At 44.3% G+C, this 21248-nt stretch overlaps 4 protein-coding genes across 4 annotated transcripts; 2 read left to right on the plus strand and 2 right to left on the minus strand.

The window, feature by feature from the left end:
- Nucleotides 1–1637: 1637 nt before the first annotated feature.
- Nucleotides 1638–5173, plus strand: LOC127763093 (uncharacterized). Its single transcript, XM_052287686.1, has 4 exons — nt 1638–1753; nt 3036–3317; nt 3965–4201; nt 4590–5173. The coding sequence occupies exons 2-4, from the start codon at nt 3078–3080 to the stop codon at nt 4863–4865; spliced, it is 753 nt and encodes a 250-aa protein (XP_052143646.1). The 5' UTR covers nt 1638–1753; nt 3036–3077; the 3' UTR covers nt 4866–5173.
- Nucleotides 5174–5591: 418 nt separating this feature from the next.
- LOC127763092 (uncharacterized) lies at nt 5592–9578 on the minus strand. The gene is made up of 13 exons (XM_052287685.1): nt 9411–9578; nt 8934–9291; nt 8184–8370; nt 7855–8089; nt 7712–7780; nt 7501–7602; nt 7292–7332; nt 6969–7102; nt 6830–6893; nt 6561–6657; nt 6368–6486; nt 5994–6019; nt 5592–5899 (listed from the first exon to the last, which is right to left on the minus strand). Exons 1-13 carry the CDS (start codon nt 9442–9444, stop codon nt 5797–5799), a joined length of 1569 nt encoding a protein of 522 aa, XP_052143645.1. The 5' UTR covers nt 9445–9578; the 3' UTR covers nt 5592–5796.
- Nucleotides 9579–14177: 4599 nt separating this feature from the next.
- Nucleotides 14178–15548, plus strand: LOC127762965 (B-box zinc finger protein 25-like). Its single transcript, XM_052287510.1, has 2 exons — nt 14178–14940; nt 15045–15548. The coding sequence occupies exons 1-2, from the start codon at nt 14419–14421 to the stop codon at nt 15336–15338; spliced, it is 816 nt and encodes a 271-aa protein (XP_052143470.1). The 5' UTR covers nt 14178–14418; the 3' UTR covers nt 15339–15548.
- A 221-nt stretch (nt 15549–15769) lies between these two features.
- Nucleotides 15770–21056, minus strand: LOC127762964 (tRNA (guanine(37)-N1)-methyltransferase). The gene is made up of 11 exons (XM_052287509.1): nt 20833–21056; nt 20588–20685; nt 20122–20226; nt 19763–19825; nt 19592–19665; nt 18588–19107; nt 18409–18495; nt 18118–18264; nt 16782–16888; nt 16593–16667; nt 15770–16264 (listed from the first exon to the last, which is right to left on the minus strand). The coding sequence occupies exons 1-11, from the start codon at nt 20934–20936 to the stop codon at nt 16181–16183; spliced, it is 1464 nt and encodes a 487-aa protein (XP_052143469.1). The 5' UTR covers nt 20937–21056; the 3' UTR covers nt 15770–16180.
- Nucleotides 21057–21248: the final 192 nt, after the last annotated feature.

Below are 21248 nucleotides of genomic sequence, written 5' to 3' on the forward strand. Positions count from 1 at the left end.
GCTCTTACTCTTCTGGTTTCATGAGACGCGTGTTGCCATTGCTATGTCCGGTTCCAGCCCCACTACTGTCAGTTCGCACAGGGTCTCCATCGGGTTTGAAAATGCTATGGCAAATCCAGAAACCACTTTGTAAACTGCCAGGTTCGAAAGAGTTTAAACTGAAATTCAAATTTCCGGCAAAATGCATCCAAATCTTACCAGCTTTCATCGATAACGACCACTCGGGGGTGGTATTCGTTTTTGGAACCCTGGTACATCCATAGCTCTATCTCATTTTCATTTGGAAAAGGTACACCAAGGTACCTCAACTCCAACCGTAAAACCAGATATCAAACGTCCCTTAACTAATCAAAACCGGTCACAATAGGTCATTCGGTGTTTTGACCCCGGTTTTTGTCCTACGTGGCAGCTAAGTCGGCGTGGGACCCACGTGGGGCCTACATGTCAGGATTCCACATCATTCCTCTCCCTTCCTCTCTCACTCTTCTCTTCTCCTCTTCTCTGGGCAAGGCGGCCAGTGACTGGGGAGGAGGCCGCCGGCGGCGGCGGTGACAGCCCGGCGGAGAGGAGGAGGCGACCAAAGATGGGGAAGCACGGAGGTAGCCCAGCGCGGGGGAGGTCCTGGCGGTTGACGTCAAGGCTGTGGAGGGACTTACGATGGGGGTGAGGTCGACGGCGACGGAGACGTTCTTGTGGAGGGAGCATGGCCAGGAGAGGCCATCGGTGGACCGCCAGGACCTCCCTGCACCGGGCTGCCGGGCGTTGACAGGGAGGCGCGGGCGTCGCGGGCGTCGCGGGCGTCGACGAGGCGAGGCGGGAGAGGAGGAGGACGACGCCGCTACGGCCAGCGGTGGGGAAGCACGGCGGTAGCCCGGTGGAGGTGGGGAGAGGCGAAGGAGGGAGATGGCAGAAGGGGAAGGGGAAGGGTGGAGGGAGTTCGTCGTTGTCGTCGCTGTCGACCATCCCGTAGTTCAGCCGCTCCCCGCCGTCGGGAGGAAGGCGGATGCAGACTTGGTTGCTGCCGCCGCTCTCCCTTGCGCGTTGACGCTTGGTCGAGATCAAGCTACTCGGTGACGCCGCCGCCGCCTAGCTCATTCCCGCGCGCCGCTCCTCCCCCCGCCGCCCGTACACTGCTCCTCCCCCCTCCTCCCCCCCCCCGGGCCAGCGTCGCCGCCTCGCACTGCTGAGTGCTAACCTCGCGAAGAAGAGAGAGAGAGAGATGAGGAAGGGAGAGAAGAGAGGAAAAAAGAGAGGAGGCTGACGTGGCCACACTGACATGTGGGGCCCACGTGGGCCCCACGCTGACTCAGCACTACGTCGGACAAAATCGGGGTCAAAACCACCGAATGACGTAAAGCGAACGGTTTTGTTAGTTGAGGGACACCCGGTATCTAGTTTTACGGTTGGGGGACAATTTTGTAACTCGATGACAGGTTGAGGGACCTCTGGTGTACTTTTTCCTTTTCATTTCTCATCTGTTTGAATTTAGGCCATGTTTGGCAATTGGAATAGGTGGCCCATAAAAGACGGCCCGTTATTAAAGCCCATGGTCCTTTGCCCATGTGGGGCCCAAAGTGAAGGCTCACCGGTTTCCTAACGGGTGCGACCCATCTAAAAATACAAGGAAATGCATCTCGATTCTTATCCCTTCCTTCCTCCTTCCTCCTCACCCCCTCCCCGGTTCGACGCGCACATCGAACCCCGACGACCACCGCCCGCCCGCCCGCCGCCGCCGACGCCGTCGTCCTCTCCGGTAAGCCCTGTTACCCTCCTCGTATTCTTCCTCCTCCTCCTCGCCGGTCAATCTCCGCTTCGTGTTTCTTCTCCGCGCGCCACGATCCTTACCGGCCCCAGCTCCGCCGCGCCCGCCTAGACGCCCCGCGTTGCCGCCTCCGGCGGCGGTCCGGCATGCTGGCACGGAATCCCTTTGCATAACGGAAACTCCCCTCCTCGCCCTCCCTACCCTGCCCAGCCCGATCCCTAACTCCGGCCGGTGGTCGTCGTCGCCGCCACCGCCGGGAAGGTTCCTGGTTTGTGCCTCTTTGTGGGTAGGATGCGTTCGCTCGTTTTGGAATTGTGGGGATAGCGAGAGGAGAAGCTAGTTTGGTATTCCGATTCGTCTTCTCCTCGTCATCCGCCTTCTTGGAAACCCCGCCTCGCCCGTCCACCCACCAACCCCGCACCCCCGCCTCGCCGCCTGCCGTCCACCGCCATGAACCACCTTACGGAACACGTATCCATCACCGTTGGTGTTCGAGGTAACCTGCACCAATTCAATTCGTTATTTGGCGGTGCTTTCTTGGTGGAGGTAGATGCTTGCCTTGCGCTGTGGTTTATCCCCTCAGCTTAAGTTTGGTTCTTGAGTTGGACTTGCTTGGGAAAAAAAGGTGGGATTTTCCGTGTCCGGTGTCCCTCTGTGAAATAGCAAGAAAGACAGGTGCATTGTGCCGTCCATTCCAACATGTTGAATGCATGTGGTCTGGCATTCTGCTTGTGATTTGTGGCATAGTTTTGGCACCAATGAGTTGATGGGATTATGTGATTAGTATTGTAGTTTTGTGTCCTCATGTCCAGTAACCAGAGTTTTTCTCATGACAACATTTCTATTGTAGAGTTCTATTTACTCCTATAACGGTCTTATTTTCCATAAGACATCACTTATTTTATGTGATTTCCATATTGGATGGTTGGGTACACAGGTTAGTTAGTATTTATGACTTGCTTGCAAATGTCACACTGGACAATCTCCTTACCTCATTATATGGAAGGGGATGTGTATGATTAGACAGAAGGGTTCAAATTCATCTGTTTTTTTAGAAAGTCTACATTGCAATATTTGGTATATATAAGTAGATATTCATCGCTTAATGCTTTATAGAGGGAGTTGGGGAGCCCAGCATTCCCTTTTTTCTATTATAAAATTCACTATGTTTCCACTCGACACGATTGAACTATGTTAGTTTCTGTATCTTCCGATAGATTAGCACTTCTCTGTAATTCATGAGAAGTTCTTATGCTGCCTGAAAAATTTGCAGGCTAGGATCTGGTGCATCTAACTATTCAAGAAATAGAAAAGCATGAGCTACTTCACTTGCAAGCCGAACAGTGGGCTTATTGTGGATAGGCCCGTTGCTGGTCTTGGGAGGACAGGCAGATTACTATCTCATCCTCAATATTCCCTAACGACACATTCTGTTCGATTTCCCAAGCTTCAAAAGCAGGTGTACCCGCGACTTGTTCTTGTTGCTGCTAGCCAGAAAAAGCTTCCTCCTCTATGTGCCTCGAGTGGAAAGGTGAACCCAGAGGCAGAAAATGATGTAAGTCTCTGGCATATCCTTTTTGTGCATGAATGTATGATGGAGCATGGAACATATGGTCTGATTTGATAATTGCAAATTTTGTAGTATCATTTGCTCAACCCCTTTTCTTTTCCTTTTTTTTTCATATGTGCTCCATCTTCTCCCAAAACAAACTTCGGCCTATCAAACTGTTGTTTCCTTCTATTTTATATCTCTTGATACCTGTATTGGTTAAACTCTCAATCTCTTGTCATCTTGTAAGACCTTAAGTGAAGTCAATGTAGTTGTGGCTCATATTTACGTGAGCATAATCTTTTTCTGAATGTGACAATTACTTACTCCCTCCGTTCCAAAAAAACTCAACCTAGGAGGGGATGGGACGGAGGGAGTACTTCATTACTGGATCCAAGCATCTGTTGGCCCATCTTATTTATTTGAGACGTTCTAGTTTGGTATTCATATTGAAACAGTACTCTAGCATACTGAAACAAAATACATAAGTTTATACGGAGAGATGGTTATGCATTTCCAGTTTATTGCACTACACTTTTTTTTTTGCTAGAAACATGCATTTACAATTTTTACATAGATTTAATTTCTGTTAGCATTGCACTTGCTTTGCAGAATTATCTGCTTAACAATGCATGTATATTGCCTTGTTGCAGCCCTTTATGGAATCTTTGAAGAAGGCCATGGATGATGCCAAAAAGCCACGGCCTATTCAAGACTTGCTGAAAGAACAGATAGCTAAGCTGAGAGAACAAGGATCTGGTGGAGGTGGAGGAAACCGAAATCGTCGTGGAGGCAGTGGTGATTCTGGTGGCCCAGAAGATGAATCATTCAAGGAATCATTGGATGAACTAGTCCAAGTTATCTTAGCAACCGTTGCATTCATTCTTGTGGTAACTAACGTTACATTCTTGTTTGTACTCTCTTTCCGAATGTTATTTCTTCTGACACTTTCACTTTTACCCCAATTTGTAGCATAGTCCTGCTTTCCAAGTATCTTATTATGATTAGCTTAACTATTAACGACATACTGTAATGTCGAAACAACTTACCTGTAGATAGCTCCATGGTCAATGCACTAAAAGACTTGCTACATGCATTGAAACTGCATAGAAACTGGAGACTGAGAGCACCATTTCACTGTTAAGAGCAATATTATCTGGGTATTCCATAAAAGTCTCGGTGTAGTCACAGAAAAAGTCGGTGTAATGTAGCTTCAAAATAAACAACAGGCACTAAATATATATTAAGAAACTAATTTGTATTTGTGTAATATTGCAGTACATCCATATAATCAGAGGTGAGGAGCTGTATCGCCTCGCCAGGGACTACACCAGATATCTTGTTACTGGCAAGCGTACTGCGCGGTTGAAACGTGCCATGCAAAAATGGCGCAATTTCTCAGAGAGCTTTATGCAAAGTGAAGGCTCACAAGAAGACCAGTATGAAAGAGCAGCCACCTCCAAACCAACTTGGTGGCAACAGCCTCAAAAGTTTGTTCATCTTATGGAGGAACTCTGCCGAGGAAATTGGCGCCCGCATGCGCAGGAGTCTTAGTTCAGGTGCTCCCTTGTTCCTTTTTGGCCTTCTGAAGCACATGGATGTGGCGATGAGCAGTACTGTTTTCATGGCTGGTGCAATGACCTGGAATCTGGATAGCGTTCCTTGCCCGGGGCAGTGATTTGTTCTTCTTTGTTCGTTAATGCGTATTTTCTACGTTTTGTTAAGCACTAACCAAGTGAGTAACTTCCTGGCAATTTTGTAGTTGATGAGATCGCATATATAAGCTAGCCGGCGTCTCATGTCATATGCGGCAAATTGTAGATTATGTTGAAGTTGAACCGGTGTAGCTTGGTTTCACTGCATTTTGGTTTGGTTTCCTTAGCGTTGGAATGTAATGGGTCACCCTTGACAACGTGGCTCCAAATGTATAATCTTCAATGGAAAACGAGTAGTAAGTACCGATGCGCTTCTTCGCTGAAGACAACATATGAATTCTTGTCGCGTGTCGGACTACTAGGCATCAAAATGAGATATCCCCCCATTCTAAAATAAGCTCACTTTTATATATGAATCTAAACATAGACATGTATATCCAAAATAAGTTCACTTTTATACTACGTGAAGAAGATTCCTTTATGCAATTTTCACATGATACCATGCGTATTTCTCTGCTCTCCAATTTTCACATCGTCGGTGAAGCTACTATTAATCATCAGTTACTAACGAAATGAAAGGAGTAGCTTTGATAGTATCTTTTGGTTTTGTCATACAAACCATCAGTTCAAACTTCAAAAACTATCAAAATTTCGAGCCGTTCTTGTATCAAGAAACAACAGATCTAAGAAGCAGGGTGCATTAATCGCGCGGAATCAAGGACAGTTTCCCAGGCAGTGTTACTTTGACAGCATATTCGCGTGATTACATTTCAAATGGCAAAATGCCATTTTTCTGGATTGAGACACCATTTCACTGAGTAGAAGTGGATTTAATTGTCATCAGCAGAGGCTCCGGATCCTTCAGCAGCCTTCTTCTCCTTCTGTTTCTCTCTGCGCTTCTTATTTCTCAGTGCATTTTTGCTCATCTCTCCTCTGTCCCAGTTGCAATGTTAGTGATCATGCATAGAGGTAAAAATAATTACATAAAACAAGACAAGAAAACTAATTTGTCGATCAAGAAACTAACCCCGTAGAAGCAAGCCCACCAAAAAGCTGCAATTCACCAAACAAATGTGTTAAGCCAATAGACAATATCAAAAATTTGAGTTCTTTAACAACTTGAAATAGAGCCAATAAAACATCGGGGAAAAAAAAGAGCCAAATATATTTGGCCGAGTGCGACCAACAAACAATACTACTTGTTTCTGCACAAAACCACAGCAGTTTGCTTGGATAGGGATTTTGCAGCCTTGGATGTGTATAAACTATAAATCAGCAATTGAGCCAGCATAACCAAGGATTTACTCAGCACAACGATGCAACAAATAGTAAACAAGATTTATGCACACTTCTTTTTGTTGCAACCCTAACACGGCTTACTAATTGATCTCTAATATATACCTTATCCTGAACATCTGCAGAATTCTTTGAATGAGGTGGTCGATATGCTGTAGGTTTCGCTGCTATATTTGCAGGGGCCTTGCTTGATGGTTGTGCTGATTTAGAACCCTGTGCTGAAACTATACAGAAAATGAAGTATGTAAATCAATTGACCAGAACTTACTAACATGGAATATAAGAAAGTGTAAAGAACCTTGTTTTTTCGTTTCTTCAATTTTTATGCTACCCAACGATATCGTGAGGTCGGCAATGTCACTAAATTTTTCAGGCGCTTCTGGCTTCCAGTCAGCCTGTGTAATTCAAAAAAAAGAAAAATCAAGGATGGAGTGTGTGTGATTATGGAAATATTTTATCAACTCGTTACAAATTGTTTAGGACTTAGGAGTTAGCATGCAGAACCAACATAGCATGCACGTCTACAACAAACTGGTCACACTGAGGTGAACAGGTGCCCGGTGATACCTGATACAGCTTTTCAAACATCTTCTTGAACTGCAGAGATCCATTGTGGTCAAATATTTTAATCCTGTAATAGGAAAGATAAAGATCACAATGATGCTACCCATTTTCATTAATACTCCAAAGGCTGCAAAAAATGTACCCGTTGTCTATTTGGAGTCTCGGAGCTGTTGTAGCAGTCATAAAATGGCGACCATCAGGGGACCATTCACTCGTAACAGAACATTCAGCCTTTGTTTTTCCTACCAATTTCTTTTCTGAATAATCCCAGAATGCCTAGGCAGAAAATACTCTGTCAGCTACACTGTGGCTATTTTGCAAATCGCCTAGCAACATTAAATCATTTTTTTAGCTTTTCTAGTTTGTTTAAGATTGTCTCCTAAAAGAGTATATCAAGAAAATGGTGGTATTTCCCATATAAAGGTAAAAGGCTCATATAAATATGGTAGTCGTGTAGTAACATACCATGTCACCAGGCAAATTACCAAACCCCGCTAAAACGATAACTGGTCGATAAAATGAGGTCAAGGATATCACCAGGCAAATCATGACTGACCTGTAAATTTTATATGGCTATACTTGAACAGTAACAGACCAACTTTTATAAAGAGTGTGTTCCCTTCGAAGCAGACCACACAGCAAAGGCTACTGGATCAAATTATTGCTAAGGATACATCGCCCTTTTGGGTTCCATCTTATTGTATTGTAGGGGCCTTCACCGAGCTCCAGAAGAGGGTTGCATTTTTTGTTGAATATTGTTGCTCTGGCCGGCATAACTGAGATTCTGTCAAGGAACACTCCAAGGAGACAAAGGGCGCACAAAGTATTTGAGATATTAAACTTGAATTACCGCATTGCATGTAAAAACTGAGACTGCAAGGATACATCCATAGACCACAGCAAATTCTGAACCTGAGTAAGACCACTGCACATCATGCACCGGACCATCCTTTTCTGCCAGTTAACAATGGGCTTAATGATCAGATATTAGAGAAACAGTCATCAATATCTATGAATTTAGTACTTACTGAGAGGAACAATTCCTTCAAAGGCCCTATCAGTTGTTAAATAGTTCAACTTGGTTTCACCATAGTAACTCTGGTTAGTTTTATCCACATCAGCTTGAGCAACAACTAGAAGCCCAGTGGACCCCTTATTCCAGTGAAATTGAACAGTAGAACAGCGAAAAAAACTCCTACGCGCAACAGCTTGGTCCTGTGCATCCTTGTCACAAGAAAAGATCTGAACACTAGCTGGAACACCCTACTTAAAGAGAAAAAAGGAAATAAAAAAACAATCAGCTTGTGAGACTTGTGTCTTGTGAAAGCATGATCAAAGTGGTTGTGATAAATCAGACCTTTGCCTCAGGAACAAATCCAGCAACATGAGATCCCGGTGCACTTGCTAGCTGCATAGTAGCTATACCAGGCATTCTTAGCTTGTACACAAAACCTTTTGTGAAATCTTTTGGTTCAAAGAATTGTATCTCATTAGTCATCATACGGCAAGCAACTGACTCATCCGCAGAAAATTGAACCATTGGCCTGTGAATCAACATGACATGTTCCATCAAATTTAAACACAGCAACCCATTTGGCAATCGAGATTTGGTCAAATTCATGAATACAAGTTCTCTCAGGCTGCTGTAGGTCATATTTTTCACCTAATCCATTTAGAATTATAATACAAGTAATACTGCACTCACAAATTCAGGATCAACAAATTTAACCAGTATCCAGTCAAAGCATCGTGTGCATAGGATAAATTTCTTACTAGAATTATTTTCTTCAGAAGTTTTGTATTAGAAGCATAAAAAGAGACAAACTTGCAGTAGCATATGAGCATTGACAAGGTTCATTTACAATTATAATTTCAAACTGCTATTACTATAGACAAAATGATTGCAACAACAAATGCACTGGAATGTAAGCAACTAAAGAAAATATACGCTCCTTCTTACAAAGTTCTACAAGCATAATATGCGGAAAAATTTTATGACACAACCAGAAAACATGCACATACTAAAAGCTCTCAAATCAGATTGTAATATTAAGCATGGGAGTTCAAGAATCATAATTCTAAGAAGCAAAGTTGCAGTAAAACGAACCACGTGGCCTTAGATATATTCTTCTGGTAGTGCTGGTAGAGCGCGGTGGCGGTGTCGACATGCCAAACGGTGACATTCTTCTCCTGCGGCGAGGACGACTTCTGGAAGGTCTGCAGGAACGTCCCCGCGGGCGACAGTGCGGCGGCGAGGAGGCCCGGGAGCTCGAACGACCTGACGACGGAGAGCGTCCGGCAGTCGTAGACCGCGGCCGAGGCCGAGGCCACCGTGGCGAGGAGGCGGGACCCGTCGCTCGAGAAGTAGGTGGCGCTGCACGCCGTCTTCGGGAGCCTCACCGGCGGCGCGGAACCCGTCGGGTAGGGCGGGCCCGACCACACGCTGAAGCCGTCAGGCTCACGCACTGCGGTTGATCCGGGTCGAGCAATTCGTCAAACGGGTGGTAGACTAGTTAAGTAGCCAACCTCGCGGAAGAGATCGCGGGGGGTGCAAAACGAAGGGTGGGAAGGGGGCAAAGAGTACCTAGGATATCGAGGGCGGGCGGATGGGACGCCATATCCGGCGAGCTGCGACGATCGATCTCCCGGCGCGCGGCGGGCGGGAGGAAGACCACGGGCGGCGCCGGCGTCGGCTGCGGCGGATGCGGCGGGGCGGTGGGGGATTGGACGGAGAGGTTGGGGACGGGTGGGTTTTTACCGGATGCGGGTTGTGCTCCCTCACGGCCACTGACATGTGGGCCCCACTCGTTTTGTGAGTCTGTGACTAACAGGCTCGCCTCAGGCGTTATGGGCTTGGAGCCCTTGGGAAGTGCGGGCTGAAATGGCAATCACGCTATCGGTCCAACAGCCCAATCATCTTTGTGCTTTCTGTGTGATTGGGCCGCAAAGATCGAAGCGCAGCCCAATCGCAACCGCCAGTGCGACGGCCTGAAGTATTCGGACCCTCTCGTTTCCTCAAACACGTTTGCAATGGTACATATATATTTTTTTTATAAAAATCAAATAATCTATTTATTAAATTTATAATAGTTAATTCTTAATCGTCTATCTCGCTTTGAAAAAGTTTTTATCGAACTCTGCGTTAATGCATCTCGCTTTGAAAAAGTTTTTATCGAACTCTGCGTTAATGCCGAGCTTCAAACTTTACCGTCTACTTATTTGGATGGCGTAAAATTTTATACATGATTTTCATTTGAATCTTTGTAATTTCTGAGAAATTCTATTAAGAATCACCCCATTCAAGTGAGATTCGGTTCACTGTCACAGTTTGCCACGCCACATGTTATGTGCGCTACACTTTGTTAGGCTAGTGTTTGGTTGAACTTGCCTAACAACGACAGTTAATTGTTGGCTCACATATTATATGATAATTTTGTAGCTAAATTTTGCTTCACTTGTGACCAATAATTTGTTGCCACAGTTTTGACAAATTAACTTGTGGCAAAGTTAGCGTTCGAACAATCAGATCTTAAATTTATCCTTAGGATTATTAAGCCTCCTTGAGCCCCATTGGTTACCCTAGTAAGCCAAAGAAAAAAAAATCTAAAGTTTGAATTTTAAAATTTATTTTTGAAGTGGATTTTAAGATATTTCTAACGTAGTTTTTTTACATTAATTTTTAAATCACTAACAACACACATATATAAAAATTTTACCTGTAAGTTAATTTTTTTCTTTAATAAGCCGTTTTGAGTTATCCTCTCTTACTATAAACCCACTAATTTCTAAAACTTAACATGCAAAGATGTCACATCATCCTCCACTAACAAGATACCGCATCATAATCTACTAACAATCATTAAATTTAAACACCATGCAAAACATGCTATATTATCTATAAATTTATAATTTATTAAGTTTTAGAGCATTTAAAATGCAAGTATGTTAAATCATCATCGCGCATAATTCACATAATATTTCAATATATATCTTCATTATTTTTTATAGTTTGCTATATACCCGTATAGTTCATCTGCACCAACTACTTAGTTAATGTTATTTCTCTCTTCTCTTATTAAGAAATATCACATCAATTTTGTAGTGCTTAAATGATTAACCTATGGTCCAAATTATCTCTCTTATTTTCTTCTCTCATTAATTCATATTATCTCAATTATTTGTATCCTTTAGATGATTAATCTACGGTCCAAACTATCTCAGTACTTTTCTTATTTCATAAAGTTATATCACTCAAATTTAAATTATCATAAACCACATTACCTTACATAATCTTATGTTTTCTAGCTATTTCACACATTATTTTTACTTATTATCATACTCAACTCCCGTAGCAACGCGCGAGGTTTCACCTAGCTAGTTAGAGAATATGAGCAACCGATGAGAACCTAAATCCCACCTAACCTTTTTTTTTTGCCTGATTTTGCATAACATGTAACACTTGGTTATAACTGGTACTTGGAATGGTTTACCACGTACTTGGACAATGGCAAGATAACACTCAAACCAAATATGAATATCGATCTCTAATGTCTTTCGATCGCTTAATGAAACATATATAGCTTGCATGTACTCCAGATAGATAGCTTATGTGTGCTCTTGCTTTTGAACCGTGTTTCAAGATGACACGTACGTACACTAGAGAAACGATCTTGGAAAGTGAATGGGGTACTCTCGCCCATCTCTCCACGTACGTTTTCTTGGACGATTACTCCCGCTAGGCTACACGCCTACACCTGATGGTTCACCTGAACTGCGCCTAAATATGTCATCCACAATTTTATCAACCGAGCGAAACATTGACTTGCAACCCCGTCTAGGAACAGAGAAAAGTGAACGATCGATGTGCAAGGCCCCGACCTGACTGAAGAAGAAAAGGGACTCCGCATTCCACGTAAAAAAATTAAGCCATCCAATTCGGGCTGCACTTTTTCCATGGCCCCCGTTATCCATGCAGCCGAAAAACCCAAGCCACAAGCCATGTCGACATTGTCTTCTTCACAACCTAAACCCGTGTCGACCTCTGCCCATGAATGCGCTGCAAATGCAGCGAAAGCGGACTCGCCGAGCGCCCTCCGCCACGAGCCCACGAGCGAGCAGCGAGCCGCCTGCCTGCCCTGCCGGTTCAGGCGGATCGCGGCATCGCGCGCGCGAGCCATATGGTCGCGACGCGACAGGAGGCGTGCACGCACGATGCACCTGCCTGCCCGATCAGGCCCAGCGCCCAAGAGGCAAACCCGGCGGCGGCGGCGACGAGGAGGCGGCGAGGCACGAGAGGGGATCGAGCTAGCTAGTGGCTCACGGCGGCTCAGCGGTCGCGTCTCGTCGTCGGCAAATTGAATGCGGAGCTCGATCGTGACCGTGTCGTCTCCCCGGCCCGTTTCGCGCCTTGCCATTGCCACTAGCGCTACTCCCTGTTGCTGCCACAGCAGCGAGCAGTGTCAGCTAATTGGTGCATGCACTGTACTACCAGGCAGTGTACGTGTGGCTGGCGTTGGCTCTCGATCTTTTTTTTCCTCTTTTTATTTAATGATATGATCTCTTAACGATTGGTGCTGTGCTGGGTTCTTTTTCCGAAACTAATCCTATTGGTGCTAGCTGGGGTGCATGATGCCGTGATGGGCTGATTTATTCTTGAAAAGACGAGGCTTTGCAATGCAATAATCCAAAGCCAACTGTACAGTAGTACAACTCTAAACACTGATCGGATTTTTCACCACGGTCGTCTGCCAAGTTGAGCTGCCTGCCTCACATCACATGCAGAAATTTGCAAAAAGAATAAGGCCAAACGGCGGTGTGGCGTAGCCGGAGGCCTGCTATCTACCTCCTCCGTTTCAAAAATATAATAACCTAAAATTGAATGAAAGTTTTTTTCAAAGTACTGAACAGTCTATCTATCCAAGTTGATAGAAATAGAAAATGTCTCATTTAATTTTAAATTTTTATATTTTTGGACGGAAGGATCATAACCAATTCACCAACATATACTCTCCGTCCAAAAAAAAGATCAATCCTATCCATGAAACTGGACATATGTGTATTAAGGTTTATAGTTAGAAATTCGTTATTTTTGACGGAGTAGTATTGACGTTGTTAATTTAAGGTATAACGAATTCCAATGGATTAATATTCGATCTCGATCTCTCCCTCCCCGAAGGAGCTCGATCATCCACAGCCACAAACGCTGAAACTTACTGAAAGCAACTTGTCGGCCGGCAGGGTTGATGTCTTGATGATGTGATTAGAGGGGCTTTTTGGCAGGAAAAGAGGGGGCTTTTTTTCGTGGTCACGAGCGTGCTTTATATCTTAACAAGTTGCTGCGTTAGAGAACAGATGCGTGATAGCTAGCTAAGAATGATCCACTGGGAGTTTGTTAGTAGTGTACATTACAGTTGCATACAGCAATACTACAGCGTTGGAGATTAGGAGAAGGATCGTGTCCACCACCTAACAATAGCAACTGTGGTTTGAGGAACAGATCACTAACAGTATCCCATATCGGCAAGAATGCAGAATAGCAGACAAACTGATATACTATACGCTTACACAAAAATAACAAGACGAAAAAGAAACAACCTCATAAATTTTTCAGCGGAGGCTTAAAAAAGCCCGAAACTTTATCATTTATCACGACAGGGACACCGCCAATCTGACCGATAATCCTCGCAATAATGACCCAGCACCAACCTAAATCCACCCCAGCCTGGTTTATCGCCCCAACTGCAATCCTCCTAAACGTACTTACCACAGACCAGTCCACCACCAACTACAGTTGCATCATGCACTCGGTTCAAGTTGAAGGAATTTTCCACTACTAGTTCCTCAGTAAGTCATAGCCACCCGAAATAGAAATATCGATCACGTACTAATCTAATCCCTACAGTATGATACTCCCCCTATATTAAAAAAACAATGCAAAAACGTCGATCACAAATTCACAACTAATTTAATCGCTAGAGCACATTTTACTCCTAGATTAAAGAAACCGATGCAACATGCAAAGTATGCACACCAACACCGAGTACATTGCCAATCTGATTTGATCTGATTTGATTAATTTTGCATGCACGCGAATGGGTGGCCATGCTTAGGCTGCGAACCCTGTGCGCCCTGCACGAGCTATAGCCAGCCATAAGCTTCCATTATTTTTTATCGTGAATCTTACTAATCTACTCCATTCTTCTTGTATCGGCCAGTCGAGTCAGCACAGATCGAGATCAAAATCTTCGCAGCTGCGCGATCGCGGCAAAATAAGCCGTTGCGAGTTGCGACTTGCGCAGACTAGTAGTAGTCCACCGCCGCGCGCTCGCGTCCACAAGTTCTTCTCCACCACAAGTTTCGCGCGCTGCTCGCTCGCTTGGTTGGTTGGTTGATTGCTCGCGCCCCGCGCGGTTGCGTGCTCCCTCGCGCCACGGGTTTATATGCGCCACTAGCCGAGCCGCGCTTCTGGATCCCCTTCTTCTGCCGCTCGTTTTCCATTGCCGACGCGCAGCACGCAGCTGCGCAGCCACACCTTTGCGGCTGTCTTATCTTGTTCTTGAGTTGTGTTCTTGGTTGGGGAGGAGGAGGAGGAGATGAAGATCCAGTGCGACGCGTGCGAGAGCGCGGCGGCGGCGGTGGTGTGCTGCGCGGACGAGGCGGCGCTGTGCGCGGCGTGCGACGTGGAGGTGCACGCGGCGAACAAGCTGGCCGGGAAGCACCAGCGGCTGCCGCTGGAGGCGCTCTCGGCGAGGCTCCCGCGCTGCGACGTGTGCCAGGAGAAGGCGGCGTTCATCTTCTGCGTGGAGGACCGCGCGCTCTTCTGCCGCGACTGCGACGAGCCCATCCACGTCCCCGGCACGCTCTCCGGCAACCACCAGCGCTACCTCGCCACCGGCATCCGCGTCGGCTTCGCCTCCGCCTCGCCCTGCGACGGCGGCAACGACGCCCATGACTCCGACCACCACGCCCCGCCCATGGGCTCCTCCGAGCATCATCACCATCATCAGCAGCCGGCCCCGACCGTCGCCGTCGACACGCCCTCGCCGCAGTTCCTGCCGCAGGGCTGGGCCGTCGACGAGCTCCTCCAGTTCTCCGACTACGAGACCGGCGACAAGGCAAGCACCTACACAAACTGAAACCATCAAACCACCATGCCATGCTTTGGGTTCCCTCTTTCTCAATTCTCATGGCGCAACCACGCCTTGTGATTATACTGCAGCTGCAGAAGGAGTCGTCGCCGCCGCTCGGGTTCCAGGAGCTGGAGTGGTTCGCCGACATCGACCTGTTCCACAACCAGGCGCCCAAGGGCGGCGCCGCCGCCGGCCGGACGACGGCGGAGGTCCCCGAGCTCTTCGCTTCGCAGGCGGCCAACGACGTGGCGTACTACAGGCCGCCGACCAGGACCGCCGCCGCCGCCTTCACCGCGGCCACCGGCTTCCGCCAGAGCAAGAAGGCCCGCGTCGAGCTCCCCGACGACGAGGAGGATTACCTCATCGTCCCTGATCTTGGTTGAATCTTGAAGAGGAGTTCGTTCCAGAGGAGAAGATCCTCCTCCTGTGTTCTTGGGTTTTGCCATGTCCTTGTGTTTTCTGCTTGTATACAAAAGCTAGCTTTTGTGTGCTGTGTAATTTAACGTTAGTCCTGCTCAACTGTGACATATTTGAGCCACTCTGCTTCCGTCCCATGCCATCAGTGATCAATCTGATATAAGTTTTTCTGAAAATGAGCTCCAGGCTCTGCTCTTATGTTTAATCTTCCGAGATTACCAGTACAGAAAGAGATTACCAGTACAGAAAGAAGACTGAAAGGCAAACACCAGCCTGTATACCGCCTCAAATAAGTTATCAGATTCCATGCTAGATTAACTTATTTTGGAACAGAGGTAATTAGCAAGCACAAGGGAAAATGGGCTGAACATAAATACACTGGCAAACGGCCATGAGATTGATGTAAACAATAGGATTAATCTGGAACTAAAAATACAGAGAACAACGATAAATGGACAGTATAATTTTCCGTACTACTATCCTTTCCCGTTTTACATGAACTCCACCCACACTCTAGAAAAAACTGATAAGGCATTGGAATCCAGAAGCAGCGCAGACATGAAAAGCCCTGCAACCAGATATGCAAACCTACGGCAGCAGATTTCTGAATCGGATAGGGCTCCGAATTGATTTCAACCATGCAAAGCACCTTAAAGTCTACAAAAATATCGCATTGATTCCCCTTCACCATGAGATGCAACTGGGTTCCATCTTGGCAGGAGACATCGGATGATCGCCATTTCTTTTATAGAACCTCCAAAACTGCAGGCAAAACTAATACAACTTCAAGAGTACTGTATAGAAGAGGCTAACAGTCAACTGATTGTATGTGATCTTCAGTTTCATCCTTGAGACATTCGCTAGGTAGCTGAAAACTTAAACAGAACATAGCCTGCAAGAAATATAAAACACAATATATTAGATGTCACAAGAACTAGCAACAAACATAAAAAAATATCCATTGCTTAGTTACTTTCCCAGATTATGCAGGAAAACTAGAAAAACTATTATTGGTGGCTAACCACAAAGTTCTTAAAGACCATTCACCAAGAGACAGTTTCTGCTAGGAAAATATTATGGGCGGTGGGCCATACATTGTGCTCTCAAACAAATGAAAAAGATTTCTGTATCCTAAGATCAACAAAATAAAGAAATTTGTGCATGTAATCTTGCAGACAATTAACATGAATCTTAGTCTTATTATATGAGACAGAGGATACCTTGTTAGGTGCAACATCACGAACCCTATGGAATATGGGCTCTGCTATCTTCGCATTCAATTTATTTTGTGCTTCCTGAAAGGGGAAATGGGCCATTAAAACAAACTGGAAATGCCTCGCAAAATATATAAGAGCATATAAAAGCGATTTATCTCATGTTGAGAAACAACCAAAGAGGTATGGACTTACGGATAATATCAATTCTTCAGATTCACTTGAACGGATGAAACAATAACAGTGGATCCAAGGTAATGGTCCGGTCCAGTATTTCTTTTGGACAAGACCACTGAAACAATCTGCACAGCAGATCTACAATTATGAACTAGAACAAAGACTCAAAGAGAAACTGTAACAGTTCAATACTTAGTAACATGAGAATCAAATGCATCAAACAAATACAAGAGTGCAACTACATGTTTGGAACTTACAGACACATGTTATGGCTATGAATGAGCCAGGCTCACGTGGCAAGTTATGCAGAGTTTATAAAAATTAAAACACAAACGAAAGGTACTTTATGTAGAAAAGAGTACTCCCCCATCAGCAGACAAATCTTGAATTGCCAGTGGATTGAAATGAATGATGTATTTTGACACAGAACAATGACCTTGAAGGCGAAAGTGAATGTCATGTTGACAAACAAATACAGGCATGCAAAATTTTGCAATTCAAATTGGTCGTTTGAAAATTTGGAGAAAGAGGTTTCAGATCAGTGGAAGAATGTGGGCCTAAATTGGTGAAATAGCATTCACATCATACAACAAATTCAAAACCAACAGAGGGTCTGAGAAGAACATATAGTCATGGTCTCATGGATGAACTAGAGATTGATACTGCACGTACTTAGGCCACAAAATGTCGTATAAATGCCACAAAATTAGCATTCCATGCAGACTGTAGAAATCCTAGGAACAAACTTGGCAACTTGTAATACATGCATCCAAGTATGATACTTATCTACAGTTACTTATTCCATTGAATCTGGAATGGTCTTCACAATTCACAAGAAAAGAAACCTTCCCGCTTCAACAGTATTCCGCCACTGCATGGTTTATGAATGTCTGCTTTCTAAGAAAATTTCACCTCTATTTGTGTGGCTTTTCATAGGATGGTCATTTTTGTTACAAATTTAAAATTCAAAGATAATTATTTGTGCATGACAGATCCCATATGCTTATGCCCTGCTGTCACTTGCCTAGTGCCTACAATTGCCTATCATTGGTTAATCTAAATCATTTTAGTATTGCAGAAATTTATTGCAAACAGATGAAGGATCTGTGGTTAAGTTTTGGACTTCATTGAGCAATCAAAATGTATCTGTGAAGAAGATTCAGTTCTAGTGTTTTTAGCAAAAGAACAAAAAGGACAACACTGCTGTCTTGAGTATAGAAATGTTATCAATGGTCTACTACTAACATGGCTTGTGAGCATGTCATGTAACCCAACAAATTGCCCAGCACATAATGTGATCATTAGAATGTAACAGGAAAGCTTGTTGGAGAGGATAAAAGTACAAAAACATTACCAAGAAACTGCAGAGCAGAAGCAGGTAAATTCATTACGACATGGTCAAAGTGTTCCCATGGCTTGACAGGTGGTGGTCCTGAGCCTTTTACTCTTTTGTTGTTCCTCTTCTTTGTATGACTAGCATCTTCTTGGCAGTACCCATCACCTATAGGAGAGGTAAAAGTGTAACTCTACTACAAGTAACATAATAGGTAAAATCTTCATGCTTATCACAGTTGTTATTAACTTAGTAGATTGACAGACATATGAGTTGCAAGATTCCTAAAGACATAATAAATGACGTAATTACCTCCATTTGAGCTTTCTTGACGCCTTTTTGTCGCAGTGCTTATCATGGATGAGTCATTTATATCCTTATGGCAGCTCTCTTGAACATCTACATGAGTTCAGGAAGTGGATAGCTTCATCATGTGTATGAAGAACGAATCTGCAACAAAGCAATATGTAGGAGGAGAGAAAGAAAAATACCACTATGATTTCCATTTGAAGTCGAACTTTCATTAGCAGGGTCAATGTCTTCACTAGAACAATTAGCAGCAACTTGAGAGTCTGACTTATTTTCTGAACAAGGCACTTCCAATAAATTTTGCATGAACACTCTGGCATCCATGTTATATGTAAATATATAATCGTCCACCTTGTTAATCTGTGCATTTGTTCTTAGATAACGAACACTGTCTGGATTTAAATCATTTGCATATACAATACATCCTTTCTGTGCAGCTGGGATCGAAAATGGGCCAATACCAGCAAACATGTCACATATAACATCTCCTTTCTTGAAAAGGGAAACCAATCTGATGTGTTCATGCTCAAGCCTCGAATTCCAGTAGACTAATCCATAATCAAGTTTAAATGTAGCGCCATATTGTTTTACTTCAGTTACCATATCGTTTTTCCCTGCTAAGATTTCAAACTGCGGAACTCGAAACTCGTTTGTAATGGTCCCAACTTTATTTACCAGAGTCTGAATCCTTGGATAATTTTTCTGCATATAACCATGTAAAATTTTTTTATCTGAATAATGGGAACAAACATAGTATTCTTGCCAGTTATGAATAATCCTGCTGCTTTAGAGAACAAACAGTGAATAGCTAGATGTGTCTATTGTTTTTTTACAGTGCCTCCTGCTTACACATCATGGGTTGCAATTCTATTTTAGCTATTTCCATGTGACAATTGAATGGTTCTCTGCTCACAGGATGAAAACAAGACAATCAAGACAGACATTTAGGAACATTACAAGAGTAAAATCATGGGCAGAATCTTTCTTTTGTGCATGAAGCCACATGCTAAATGTAAATTTGTGGTTGCTCTCTATAATCAGAGTTGCTAAAGCCCCTTACTGTTTTACATTCAGAAACAAATTGTAGATATGCTTCATGTTCATGAACATGTGCTTTGATCATATTAAGTGTACTTAGAAAGGATGAATCAGGAATTGAGCAAGTTACTCGAGAAGATATCCTTACATCATAGATGACCTTTGCTATGACATCTTTGTATGGAAGCAAGTCATCAGGTATGTTCAGATGTGCAACATGGCCTGCATGTACCATAAAAATTACTATTAGTAACAAGGTTCCACCAAAAAATGGAAAGGGACAACAGAAAGGAAGCACTGTCGAAGTTAGTATACTTAACAATTGTTTCAAAAGAAGAGGGTACCTCCACTCCAGCAGGCAAGATCTGCTTCAGAATATGATCTACAGGAAATAAAAGGGATGAAAACCCAACAAATGAAATTCAGCACTACACATCAAAATAGCTTTAACAATATGGAATCCTACATTCCTACACAAATGAAGAAGCGAATATTAGTAGCATTCACAACTAGAAAACTGGAACTTTTCAAAAGAAGTCCTTGATTTGGAAGACCAATTTGCCATCTACTACTTTGCACAAGAAATAACATAAAGAAAACATGATTGAATGTGCCTAAGTAACACACTGCAACAAAAGAACAGAAATAAGATCTTAGAGAATTAGATGGTAAACCGACCTGCATTCCAGTAAGAATAACCAAGGGTCAAACTGTAAGGTACAACATCAATGTTGCAAATTTGCTTCAGTGAATCGTAAACCTTCTCCTCAATATCAGACAGGTCTGTATTCCAAAAACCAGACGTAAGCATTCTTTCAACAGAGGCGAAACAGATTAGAAACACTAAAACAGAGAAGTTTTCTTTCGATCAAAAGGCGCTAAGCAAGCATGGTAAACTATGGTACTCAAGACATGAGCAACCAAATGGATCTAACTAGACTCAATCAAGTATTGGTGACGGCATTCAAATATTTACAGCAACTCACAATATTTGCTTAGTTCTAATTCACAATTCCAGATAAGAACAGGCTACCAAGAACAAACACAGCCTGAAAAACATACATACAGGAGGTCCAATTGACAAGCTCTACTTTGCAAAGTCGAGCGATTTGGTGCAAATTTTAGAGCAGAGGGAAAAGCATACCGGGGTTCTGGATCTTCTCCGACAACACGACGAGCCGGTTCTTGTCGCTCTCGGGATCCTCCACGACTGGCTTCACCCGCGGCTTGTCCAGTAGGTACCTAGAAACAGGGGGGAAGACAAGCTCAGCTCAGCTCTCAGCACTACCCCTCGCTCCTACTAATAGCATCAAACAATCCTAGGGCTATGCTCTCCGTTTCTTGGATGGATTGGATCGTGGATTCGTCGACCAGCGAGAGAGGAGTTACCCGGAGCGGAGCAGGCGGGTGACGGCGGAGGCGAGCTCGCGGGGGATGCGGAGCGCCCAGAGCTGCAGCCGCTGCTCGAACTTGCTCTCGTCAAGCTTCTCCATGGTGGACTCTCCCCTCCCTTCGCTGCTCTCCTCCTTGCCTAGGGTTTTGGCGCCGCCGGGGAGGTGGACGCACGTGGCGGCCGGAGTCCCGGGCTCGGGAGAGAGGGCAAACCGTCGTCGAGGGTGTGAATTGTTAATGGGCCGGTTGAGTAGGCTTCCCTGCGCGGCCTTGTCAGGCCCAAAACATTGGATTGCACATGGAGTTTGGAAATAATTAATTTGGATTTTGAGAAACATACTTAAATTTGAAAATAATTTTGCTTAAATTTGAAAATAATTAAGTCGAATTTTAAAACAGTGATGAAAAATGTA

The sequence above is a fragment of the Oryza glaberrima genome, chromosome 2, assembly GCF_000147395.1.
Source record: "Oryza glaberrima chromosome 2, OglaRS2, whole genome shotgun sequence".
NCBI classification, from domain to species: domain Eukaryota; kingdom Viridiplantae; phylum Streptophyta; class Magnoliopsida; order Poales; family Poaceae; genus Oryza; species Oryza glaberrima.

Bases quoted from the DNA above. Each gene is read 5' to 3' on its own strand.
- LOC127762965 (XM_052287510.1), top strand. From the start codon at position 14,419: ATGAAGATCCAGTGCGACGCGTGCGAGAGCGCGGCGGCGGCGGTGGTG. The intron at 14,941-15,044 runs GCAAGCACCTAC...ATTATACTGCAG, and splicing joins ACTACGAGACCGGCGACAAG to CTGCAGAAGGAGTCGTCGCC.
- LOC127763092 (XM_052287685.1), bottom strand. From the start codon at position 9,444: ATGGCGTCCCATCCGCCCGCCCTCGATATCCTAG. The intron at 7,333-7,500 runs GTATCCTTAGCA...TTTATCGACCAG, and splicing joins ATGGAACCCAAAAGGGCGAT to TTATCGTTTTAGCGGGGTTT. The intron at 6,020-6,367 runs GTATATATTAGA...GGTGAATTGCAG, and splicing joins CTGCAGATGTTCAGGATAAG to CTTTTTGGTGGGCTTGCTTC.
- LOC127763093 (XM_052287686.1), top strand. From the start codon at position 3,078: ATGAGCTACTTCACTTGCAAGCCGAACAGTGGGCTTATTGTGGATAGG. The intron at 3,318-3,964 runs GTAAGTCTCTGG...GCCTTGTTGCAG, and splicing joins ACCCAGAGGCAGAAAATGAT to CCCTTTATGGAATCTTTGAA. The intron at 4,202-4,589 runs GTAACTAACGTT...GTAATATTGCAG, and splicing joins CCGTTGCATTCATTCTTGTG to TACATCCATATAATCAGAGG.
- LOC127762964 (XM_052287509.1), bottom strand. From the start codon at position 20,936: ATGGAGAAGCTTGACGAGAGCAAGTTCGAGCAGCGGCTGCAGCTCTGG. The intron at 19,108-19,591 runs GTAAGGATATCT...GGTTATATGCAG, and splicing joins TAGCAAAGGTCATCTATGAT to AAAAATTATCCAAGGATTCA. The intron at 18,496-18,587 runs GTATTTTTCTTT...GAACTCATGTAG, and splicing joins TTCAAATGGAAATCATAGTG to ATGTTCAAGAGAGCTGCCAT.